General features: G+C 33.2%; 1 protein-coding gene across 1 annotated transcript; it reads right to left on the reverse strand.

Annotated features, from left to right (window-relative positions):
- Positions 1–2,866: 2,866 nt before the first annotated feature.
- LOC110641581 (protein DETOXIFICATION 49-like) lies at positions 2,867–4,814 on the reverse strand. Its single transcript, XM_021793363.2, has one exon. It carries the CDS (start codon positions 4,728–4,730, stop codon positions 3,066–3,068), a length of 1,665 nt encoding a protein of 554 aa, XP_021649055.2. The 5' UTR covers positions 4,731–4,814; the 3' UTR covers positions 2,867–3,065.
- Between the last annotated feature and the right edge of the window lie 7,402 nt (positions 4,815–12,216).

A 12,216-nucleotide genomic window follows, 5' to 3' on the forward strand; every position in this document is an offset into this window, starting at 1 on the left:
TTTATTCTTGGGAGAATTTTAAAATTACTGTCTAGATTTATATTTTGATTATTATCCTTGAGGAATCTGCCTAAACTACCTAGCTGTAACATAGTGGGGGTTTTACTCTTTGTCAATTTCATTATATTGAGAGAAGTAAATACTCCATATGATATTTATTGCAAATTGACTGAAAATTTTGGTAGAATAATTACTCAAATTGAGTATACTAATGCTATTGATAGCTTAATATATGCTATGTATTGCACTAGACCTGATATTGCTTTCGCAATATTTAAATTATCAAGTTATACTAGTAATATTAGTATAAAATACTGAAAAGAAATTTCAAGAGGTTTTGAATATTTTAAAAAAGGAATTATAATTATAGATTATTCTGTGATAAATTTCTAATTGTGCTAAAACCATATAAAAAGTTGTATCCATGCAAAGAGTTGTGTCCTTGGCCAAAAGATGTAACTAAATAAAAAGATGCAATTCTTCTTAATAGTTACATGTATGAAGAGATGAATTTATTGGCCAAAAGGTTGATACATTTTGAGTAGTAAATATAAGAGCCTTACAAGTCATTTGTAAGAAGTGACAAAAGGACAAATGAATATGCATTTGTGTGTATGTGCAAGTTTAGCTTGGTTCTTTATTGTTGGATACTCTCATTTTAAACAAGTTATGGAGCAATTTATTTCTACAAATAAAGTACAAATCTAGACTGAATTATTTATGTATTTCATATTATAAACATGTGATTATATGGTTGATTAGTGAAACAAATATGGTGGAGATCCTAGGGTTATACAAATGCCAATTGGATAAGTAGTACTAAGGATAATAAGTCAACCTTTGGTTGGGTGTCCACTTTAAGTGGAGATTCTGTTTCTTAGGCATCAAAGAAACAAACATGTATGACTCATTCTACGGTGAAATCCGAATTTATAACTTTGGCTAATGTTGGTAAAGAAGCAGAATGGCTGAGAAACTTGTTATTGGATATTAAGTTGTGGCCACAACCTGTGCCATCTATTTCTTTATATTGTGATAGTCAAATCATGATGGTTAAGGCTTATAGTAAAATATACAATTAAAAGTATATATATAAGCTTAAGACATGAAAATGTAAGACAATTAGTTTCTAATGGTGTTATTACCATGTTTATGTTAAATCCTATAATAATCTAGCAAATCCTTTAATAAAAGGGCTCTCGAGAGTTATGATCATAAGTACATGTGCTGATTATGATTTAGAATATTTCATTAAATTTACTACTAATGGGAACCTTACTTTATAGTATTATTACTAAATAAAGTTTAAAGGGTAACAACAAGTCATTAATAAATGTTGTAATTAATTACTTAGTGTACTAAGTTAATGGAATGATGATGAGTATTTATACTCTTAATGAAGTTTAAAATTATTGCAAAGGAAACTTCACCTATATGAACATAGGAAGTGGTGCCGCTTCAACAAAAGTGAGAATAACTTTTATAAATATTTATGAAAACAGGAGGTAGCACAAGGCCATATTCGTGGTAAAATTTTGGGGAACTTTTTAAGTCAAACTAATTGATTCGTGTGTGTAGTATTTCCGGTTCTATTTAAGAGGAATCTAGGTTTAAGCTAAGGCCACCATGATTTCTTTATAACTTTGAAATACTTGCACTAAGGAAAAGTCTAAATCGAAAGATACTTTTCATTATGCATGAAACAATGGGATCTACCAATACAAGCTAAGTGGGGGATTGTTATAAATAGCTTGTATGTTAGATAGTATAGAGAAAAAGAATTCCTATATTGTTAAAATATAAGAATGTGAAGGAATGACAAGAGTGAAATATGTATAGAATTATATATATATAATTCAATATATATTATTCTATTATGGCACTTGACAAGTATATGTGTGAAATAAAATAATTATCATATTATAATTTTTCATAAATAAATTACAAACAGATGTATTTATTAACAAGTAGATGTGTCTGTTAATAGACAGACATATCAATTCTATATAAAAAGTCACAACTGTTTGTATAGGTGTCTGTTAATAAACAGACATGTCTATTCTATATAAAAAGTCATAACTGTTTGTATAGATGTCTGTTAATAAATAGACATGTCTACAATTATTTGTATAGTTATCTTTTAATAAACAAACATGTCTATTACATAAACAGTTGTATCTATTAGAGATAGACAGATGTGTCTATCTAGTAAAGGTGCTATGACTTTTCATTCTTTATAAATATGGATGAGTTTTTCAATCCAGATATATACTACTTCTACTTCTTCTTCTTCTTTTCTTCTAGTCTCTCTAAATTCAGTTCATATAAAGAGTTCTTAAGAGAAATCTTCAGGAGTTGCTGTCTGCAGATTTCAGGCTTTGTTGTATCCTGGAGGTATATTGCCATAACCTTGCAGCAATCTAGTGGGGGCAATTAATACCTTAAAGATAGTGATTCATCACGTCTCAAAGCCTATTCTACACCTACTGCCTCAACAGCAACACTGTTGAAACCGACCCTTATAGGCAAGGCAGTCAGCTAAAATTGAGCCAAGACAATCCCGGAGAGGAGTCGCAGCAGACAAATGATCGATAACCAAACATATGAATTCTCAGCCAACGTTAGTTTCCAAGACTTACTTGAATATTTTATTTTCAACAACTTATTTAACCTATCTTGTTGCTCTTTTACTATTTTACATTTTTTTGGGGGGTTTTCACAATTAGAGCATTCTCCTTTTCCTTAAAATTGAATTTGAAGCTTTTCTTTGAATTTGAATTCAAAGAAAATTGGTCGATTAATATAAAAGCATTGAAATAATCAAATGTATAATGCATGTATACAGTAATAAATAGGGCACAGTACATAAAACGGTGGGTTATTGTTTTGGCTGTCTCCCATGATATTCAATTACCTGCAAACATTTAAATAGGTTTTTTTTTTTCCTCTATAATGGCGAAATTGAATTTCAATGGAAGTAGCAGTAAAGGCTCCCTGGCGAAAAAGAGAAAAGGACAAAATTAAATACTCCCTCTCCTCCTCTGTACAGCTTACGGCAAAATAAATTAAACTGGTGACTTATTTGAATCACCAAAATCATATAAAGAATCCCCTTTGATTTCAGGTTTGGATGGCTTCTTTTCCTCAATCTCTTGGTTTTCATCAACAACGCCAAGAGCTCCGGTGAGCTCTTTAGCTCTCTGGGCTTCTAAATCCCAATCTGTGCAACACAAAACCACCAACATGGTCACGACACACGAGCCTTGCGCAGCCAAGAGGCCTAGCCATAGTCCTTCAAAATCAAATCCAGCGAAAAATGCTAACCACACTGCCACTGGCATGCCAACAAGGTAAAAGCAACCCAAGTTGATGTTTGCCCCTACTTTCGGTCTAGCAGTTCCTCTTAGCACTCCACAGCCTGTTGTTTGTGGGCAGTTCCCTAGCTCACACAATCCTATTATTGGCAAAACAAGTGATGTTAAGCCAATAATCTCTTTATCTTGTGTGAACATGCTAGCCCATATTTTCCTTACTGTAACTGTAAAACTTAGAGCTGAAAAGCCCAGAATGAAGCTGCAAGAGAGGCCTACAATAGCTGCGAGCTTTGCTTTCTTAGGCTGGTTACCACCCAGTTCATTTCCTACCCTTGTAGATACGCTGAAGCCTAGAGAAGATGGGAATATGTAGATTAGTGAAGTAGTCTGAATCAAAATGCCCATAGAGGCAACGGTTGCTCTTGGGTTTAACAACAGCCCGCATAGCAAAATCATGATTTCATACCACCACCATTCAAGACACACTGAGATGCAGCTTGGAATGGCCAAGTTCAAGAGAGTTTTCCATTCTTTAAAGCACTCCATGGAAAATCCTCCCCAGGTCTTTTTGTGGACACCGGAGATAAGGATATAGATGATTAAAGAACCTACAAGATTGAAGTTAGTCCACACCCCACTAAGGGCAACACCTCTGATTCCTAAATTAAGGTGTGTCACAAGAAGATAATTTATGGGTACGTGTAGAAGAATTGATAGAGTAGCACAAAATGTTAAAGGCAAGGTTATGGATTGAGTTCTGAGATAGATTCTCAATGGGTGTAAAAGGGATTGGGCTAAGAGGTCAGGAAGAGAATAAAGAAGAAATGACTGTGCTTCTGTGGCTATGGCCAAATCTTGGCCGCAAAAAAGAAGAATTCTTTTCATGTTTAACCATAGTAAAGAAATGGGCAAGGAAGTCAATATTAGCAAAAGTATAGTTCTTTGCAAAGTGAGACCAAGAAGGGTGTGTTTTCGGGCTCCAAAAGATTGACCACAAATGGGTTCCATTCCCATGGCAAGTCCAGAGAGGATAGAATAGCCAGTTATGTTAGCAAAGCCGATGGCAAGAGAACCACCGGCTAAAGCAAGCTCGCCAAGGCGGCCAAGGAAGATCATAGAAATCATCGATCGAGAGTAGAGCAAAAGACCAGTGAGTATCATAGGAAGGGCTATTTTGGCAATGGATATGGCTTCTCCGATTGCAAGGGAGAGGTGGGTTTTTTGTGGTGGTTCCTGGATTTCTGGTGGCTGATTATGCTTCTGCTGCTGTTGCTGTTGCTGTTGTTTAGGTGTTGGGCTTTGGTGGCTCAAAAGTGGGGTGTGTTTGTTGGGCTCAGTAGGGACGGTGATTGAGAGTAGGCTAAGGCAAGGGCATTTAGAGGAGAGAGGAGAGGAGTTTAGCTGGCGGTGGCACATTGTTGTTGTGGTTGAAAAAATGTGTTAAAAAGTGTCGAGATTGAGCTAGAGAGAGAGAGAGAAAGAGAGAAGAGGAATTGGGGGGGTTTTGAAATGGATGTGGTGGAGGGGGTTTTATAGGGTTTTGGGGAGACGACCCGCTTTGAACTTCACACGTTCACTCACATCATTTTTGTAAGGACTTTGGTGTCTTTTAGTGTTCGGCCAGCAGAGTTGGTAAAGCAGGAAAGCAAAATCTAGACTGTAGTGAACTAAGATCTGAAAATATATATATATATGTGCCCATTTTCTCCAAAGAAACTGATTTTGCACGATAGATAATAACAGGGTCAAAAGAATGGTTGGACGTTTTCTGTTAGTTTGCATGGAAAGAGTCATGTGCTGAACAAGAAGGACAAAATTTGTTCATGGACCCATTTTTTGCAAAGCCCACTAGGGCCCATATATGCTGTCTTTTTTAAAAAAAAAAACATACATGCTATCTTTACAAGAGGAATTTTTGTACGTAATACAAGATTCATTAATTAATTATTGGGCATTGCCATACCAGCCAAAAAATATGTCCTTGTTGTCTTGTGGCTGGACGGCTTTGATTGTGCCACTCAAGTTTTTTTAACACCACAGTTTATGGTCAGTCCAAAGAAGCGGTCGTTGGTTATCCCGGACTCGGTTAATCACTAATCCACTTAAACAGCTTTATCAAATTTGTGATTATGGGCCGTGAACCTCCACAGAAACAAAAATATTCATCAGAAGCTTAAGACCTGCTTTATCTTCCTAAGCCAACATATCATATCTTCTTCCTCATTAATTAGTTTGGATAGAGGATGCTCCACCACACTTGCGTCTTTTAGCATTATCTGATGTTGAACATGCTTTAGCTTCTGCTGCTTAATGAAATTATCTGGTTTATTCTGAAAAAAGAGAACTTACTTAACATGTCAGTTTCTGCTGCTACTTGCCTCTTCTCTGTTTCTGCTGCTTCTTGGGTTAGGCAAAAGTTTCCCTCTTGTAAGTCGTACCATTTCTACAGTCTCATGGTTTTGGTCGGAAAACCAGCACAAGAGAGTTTTAGATGGAATGGATGGAAGTAATTCATTCGTATCATACAGCTAACGATACACGTGTATTGCAAAATTCAATTAATAGTTTGTGATTATGACCTGAATTCACTTTTCTTTACATACATGATGACTTGTTTGATGTGTAGAAGGAAGTGATGAATTTGAATGTTGGACAATTGTATACCAGCCACAATAAAATTCTCTTTTAATTTTCCTGTTTACCAGTAATATGGTCCCCATTTATTTGAAGTTTCATGGAAGGGTGAAAGTTCGACATCCTCGTCATCTCCCGACATTGATTAGAGCCCATATGTCATGCGTTGCTAATATTGTGTAGAGAACCATGAAGGAGGTAAATTATAAAATACACTACTTAAAAAAAAAAACTATAGAATACAGTTAATGTATGAAAAAATAATACACTAAGTATTTATTAAAAAAAAATATAGTTAAGCCGTGAATATAAAATTCATTTATTTGTGAAATCAGTTAAGTAAATAATTTTATTAATACAATTCAGGGAAAAAATTTTGTTTACATCAACCAATTAAAAACCGGTGATCCTCAATACGCCCAACTTCAGACAAAGCATGTTAGTTGACAACACCTGGAGGGAAACACGATACAAGACAGTCAATAGCAAGCAAATTCACAGAACAAGAGAACCAGCAGAGTACAAAAAACAGAGAACTAAACAAAACACTGGAGAATAAGACCCAAAACGATAGAAACTAAAAGTCGATAACTTCCCATTAGAGGATATCTATGTGCCAATAAGTGCTTAATTAAGATGTTTTCAAAAAAAAAAAAAAAAAAAAAAAAAGAAACTAAAGGTCTGTTTCTGTTTATCAAAGTCATACTTTTGCACTGCCAAGTCTAAATTGCTATAATGGAATAAGCCACGTGGCTGCGGGCTCCAGAAACGAATTTGAGTGGGTTGGTCTCTTTCTTGGCCTAATAGGTCTCCAACTCCTTGTGACAAAGGGCATGAGCCCGTGGTTTGTGACCCCTTTTTAATCCAAATTTTTGAACACATTCCTTGGCTCTTGCCCCTTGGTCATAAAAGCGTGTAAGATACTTGCATGCTTACTGAAAATTCCATTCATCGTTTCTCCATCCCTATTATATTCCATTATTGAATTCTTGACTAACGAAAAACTTCGTCCCCATTTTCAAGTTTTCTGAAAATTTAAGTTTCGAACTTGAAACTTAATTCGTCCCCACCAACTTTGTTTCTATTAGATTATATATTTCACTGTTTTATCTTCTCTTTTATGTGGCCTTTCGGTGGCATATCTCTTGGATTCTTGGTGAGGTCTTGGAAAAATACCCTAACGTTGACACTATTGATGACCAAGAAAAAAGGGAGCTAAAATGCAATCAAAATATGCTTAAACAAACCACAAAGTTGGGAAAAACTTTAAAAAGCTTGCCTTATGATGCGGAAGTACCACTCCCTAAATTCTATCCTTTTGCCTGAAGGAATGTATAGAAGAAAGCAATATATATAATCAATCCTAAAATCTGAGAGGAACATCATTATTGAATTAAAGTTATACATTATATGATGATAGTTCATTATAATTCAAATTATATGATTGATTAGTTCAATCAAATATCTGCTAACGTCTCGTTTATGTTTCCTTTGTTGAGCATATGAACATATATACTTATTCATAAAATTGTAAGCCTTGATTGAGTTTAATTAGTGATCTCAGATTAATCATATTTAATTAAAGTAGTGGAGTTCTCATTGTCTTTTGGTTCATCAATTTCAGAGAAAGGACAGCTCTAACTATGATTGTTTTGTTTCTGGTTGCTAGCCAATATCAAGATATGAACAAGAGACAACAGGGGTGATAACTTAGTCTTAGTTAGCTTATTATACCCACAACACCAATTAGTTTGTTGTTAATTAGAAATTAAGCATTGATTCGTTGTGCCAATAAGGTTATAACAATTAACAAGAAGTAAACCTCGTTTAAACCGATTGTTTAATTTGGTGTTAGTTTCATAATTCTCATTGTTATCACTTGAGGATAAAGATTAAGCATGTAGCTAGCGATAAGCCTAATGTTCACAAGCTAATCCTCCACAAATTAAATACAGTAATATGGCATAGGTCAAGAGGTTACTATGGATGTTATCTAGATTTGCTTTATAAAGCTTTTGTCTTTTTCTTTAAAGCCAATATGGATCTTTGACTTCTTATGTACTTGTCTTCATCGCCAAAAGCCACGTTCCAATCTGCGCTTGCCCACCGCCTAATTACTCTTCTTAACTTTAATTTGGACACATCTCTCTCCGCCCTCACCCCCGCCCTTTTGGCGACACTTTTTAAATATTAATATATTTTTTTTTATCTTCAAATATTAATTATAATTAAAATTTTCAAATATTGTGAAATTATATTTTCCAATTTTTTAAATTCTTTTTAATATAATTAAAAAAGCTATGTTAATTCCTAGTATTCACACTTGAAGGCTTATTTCATGTGAAAAGAATAATAAAGATAAATTAATTTAGTTTGTATAGAGATGGATGAGTTTTAATTTAATAATATTAAATTTATTTTTTGATTTTTGAAATTTAAAATTTAAATTTTAATCAAAATAAATTATAATAAAAAATTTAAAATTGCGCAGAAAGTGGACGGCACATGAAAGTGGGGATAAGGAAAACAGAGAAAAAAAAAAGGTAAAAATGAGTTGAAATTTAAAAAGATTTGCTTTATTATTAATTAATTATTCTGAAGCTAAAGAAATATGGATTCCCAAGTTGACAATTGGGATGCCAACGTGATTTCTTCCATAAGCGAAACCATAATTTTTTTATTATTATTTTAAATATATTTTTTCCCAACAAACCAAATTCCACGCCACTGCTTTTTTTTTTTTTTTTAAACAAAAACATTGAGATTATTATGATATTTGATAATTGATAGTATACTATAGTCTACATTTTGGTTATGTTAATCCGAAGCTTTATAAAACATTGCGATCAATGGATTAATTATTATATATATATATATATATATATATATATATATATATATATATATATATATAGTTAATTTTGCAAGTTAGTTGATTGATTTCTTTTATTTTGTAATATTTTTTTTAAAATTTTTTTATTATTCATTTATAATGCTTAAAATAAAGGAAAATTATTTTCTATTTTTTTAGTACATTATTATTTTCAATTTATAATATTATAAAAATATTTACACTATAAAATTTAATTTTATAATCATGCTATTATTTAATATGAAAAATTACATAAAAATAATAAATTATAGCGATTATTATCAATTGACATTGGTTGCTAAGAATTGATAATAAGTATCAGTTATAACTAATAAACTAAAGATTACGTATTTAAAAGTTTATATATATTTTAATAAATTTATCTAAATTTGGAATATTATTTTTTGAAAATAATTTATTTTTTAAAATTAAATTTTATTTTCTTAAAATTATTAATTTTCTCTCTTGATTCAGAAATTTTTTTTCCATTTATTAAAAATATAAAAAAAAATGTTTCTCTACCATCAAATTTCGATTAACTTGTGATATAAAATCACTATATTATATTAATATAAGTTAAAATTTAGGAATTATTGTATGATAAATTATATGATCACACACACATATATATATAATTAAACATTTTTATTAAGTAAAAGAAGTTGTGTCTTTAATTTTTATTAACGTTTTATGTGTTTTACATAATACTACATAAATCAACCATAATAAAATTTAAGTTTCATGTATAGATATTTAGAATAATTTTGTAAAATATAAAATATTACGTTTTTTTTTAATCAGAATATAAAATATTACATTGAGAAACTAAAAAAAGAAAATTCAACATTAAAGACTAAAGATAAAAAATAAATATTTTTGAAATATAAGAAATTGAGAATAATATTTTACTTTTTAACAACAAAATCAAAATTTGTTAAATTATATATATTAATTAATGATATTAATATGCTTTGCCTCATTAATTTTTTTAAAAATTATATAATAAAACAGTAATTCAATATAAAATTTCTTATATAGATAGCAATTTAATAGTAAATAGATATGCATACATATATAAATCTCAATGAATAAATGGGTAAATATATATATAAATATCGAAATTTATAGCAACAGATTTAAAAAAAAATAATTATGTATTTATATATGTGTTTAATTATAATTTATTGATTTTTTTTATTTTAGATGTTTATATAGGATTATAGTAACATTAATTTTTTTTTTCTGATATTCAAAAAATCAAAATGTGTCGAAAGACGACGGAGATATGGGAGCGATAGGAAAATTTTAAAGCAATGAAAAATAAATTTTCATAAACATATAATTATAATTATTTTTTAAATTAAAAAAAATAAATTTCAATATTCTCATGGAACGATAAGCAAGAACTGAGAGAATAATGACAAGTGTCTAAAAGTAGAACCATCCTACAGTCATCTAATAAAAGAAGAGCATTGCTAAATAGTTCAATTTGAGCTAACTCAAATGATATTAATGTATATAATTTTACTATTATACCCTTAAAAGAAAGAGAGGAAACAGCTTACAAATAAATTCAAAGCTTGGAGTTGATGAGGTAGCTTATTTAATGGCTCATGCAAAGAAAAGTGTGCATGTAATAAGCTATTATTGCTTGCAGCCATGCATACCATTAGAGAACTGATGATTCGAGAAATGTGTCTATTGCATTAATGAATGCACATATGAGCCACTACATGCAGCAGTGATGAGCTAGCATAATGAATTAGATTGCAGATAAGAATTAGATATAAATGTAAAAATAAATATTACTGGACATGATATATAATTTTGATAAATAAAATTTATATTTTTTTAAAAAATAATATATATACACATTAGAGCTTGTATAATATATATATATTTCATGCAATAAAATGTTAAATGAGGGTAAGTAGCCCGACTGGCATAGAAGTACGCATTCCAGCGTGGTTTAGGGTTTGAGCCCTCCTTATGTCGACACCATATTTTGGCCGATCCCCAGAAGTAATAAACTTTGAAACCGATCCCCAGTACTAAGTCTCCCTTTGACAGCTAACCACATTTCCGATCTCTCCTCACAAGGAATTGAATCAATACTAAGTCCTCACATTAGTCAAAGCCTTACCGGTCTATTAAATCACTCACCGATCTCTCAAACCCATTGTCGAATCTCCTGACCAGTCAAGTATATTCCTGATCTCTGTTGACAAATGAAATTGAACTGACACTAGATCTTTGTTACCATTTTTGTTGCCGATCTCCCTTTCAAAAGTTTAAGAATAATCAAAGGTTCCGTTCCGGTTTAATGATGATCCCGATCTTAAATGTTCAAGCCAAATTTCTAATTTTAATCAAGTCCCGTTTAGCGTTGGTTCCCTACCGATCTCATGCTCATTGTGTTTTCCGATCTCTCACACTTAGGTTAACAATCACTCAGTTATTTCAACATACTCAGACAATCAAGTGTTTAAATAATTTAGAAATTTTCCGATCACAATCATTCATCGAACAAAAGAGGCATTCCATCTCATTTCATTTCAAGAATTTGTACAAGTTATTCAGCTGGAGGATCACCCCCAGCCTGATCTACATTTTGTCCGTCCTCTCTCTCACCCTCAGCCTCTTCCTCGCTATCCTCACCTTCATCCTCGGGAGCCAGGTTAGCCATCCAAGAGAAGTCCTCCTCGGGATAACGCTTCTTGAGCTCGGCCAGGAGATCTCTGTGAGCATTCACATAAGCGCCGGCCACTCCGGTCACCATCTCTTCTTCTTTCGCCTTGAGCTCCTCAGCAAGGTGAGCGAGTTGAGCAGCTTCATCGGCCCGGAGCGCTTGCACTTCTTTAAGAGCATGATCTCGCTCAGCCAGAACATGAGCTTGCTCGGCCAGCTTGTCCTCATAGTACTTCATTCGCCCCTCGAGTTGAGATATGTAGTCCCGAGTGGATGATAGTTGGGATCGGAGGGAAGCTGCTTCATGCCCTATCCTCTCGACCTCTTTACCCAGGCGATGCGCCTTCTCCCGGACCATGTGCTGGTTCACCAGACACTCAACGTTCAGGCTCATAGATCTGGTCAAGATATCATCAAGGCTATCCGGAGACAGCCTGTCCCGATCCTCCCGAAGACAGATGGAGGACCCCAATACCTTAGCAAAACCTGGGTTCTCCCGAACAGTCCGGTTCTTCTCCAGCGAGTGGATCAGAACTTGAGCGCCGCGGGAAAGGGGCCTCACCTGTTGTTGGGAAGGACCCCCTTCCGCGCCCGAAGTAACTGGAGGAGGAGGAGGCGGCTCCTCCTGGTGAGGGGGAGATCGGACCATTTCTATGATCGGTGGTCCTGAAGGTTGAGACGGGCCTTCTCGTATTTCCCCGGGCTCAT

Source organism: Hevea brasiliensis, chromosome 17 (assembly GCF_030052815.1).
Source record: "Hevea brasiliensis isolate MT/VB/25A 57/8 chromosome 17, ASM3005281v1, whole genome shotgun sequence".
Classification (NCBI taxonomy): domain Eukaryota; kingdom Viridiplantae; phylum Streptophyta; class Magnoliopsida; order Malpighiales; family Euphorbiaceae; genus Hevea; species Hevea brasiliensis.

Excerpts from the sequence above, each read along its gene's own strand:
- LOC110641581 (XM_021793363.2), bottom strand. The coding sequence starts at position 4,730 with ATGTGCCACCGCCAGCTAAACTCCTCTCCTCTCTCCTCTAAATGCCCT.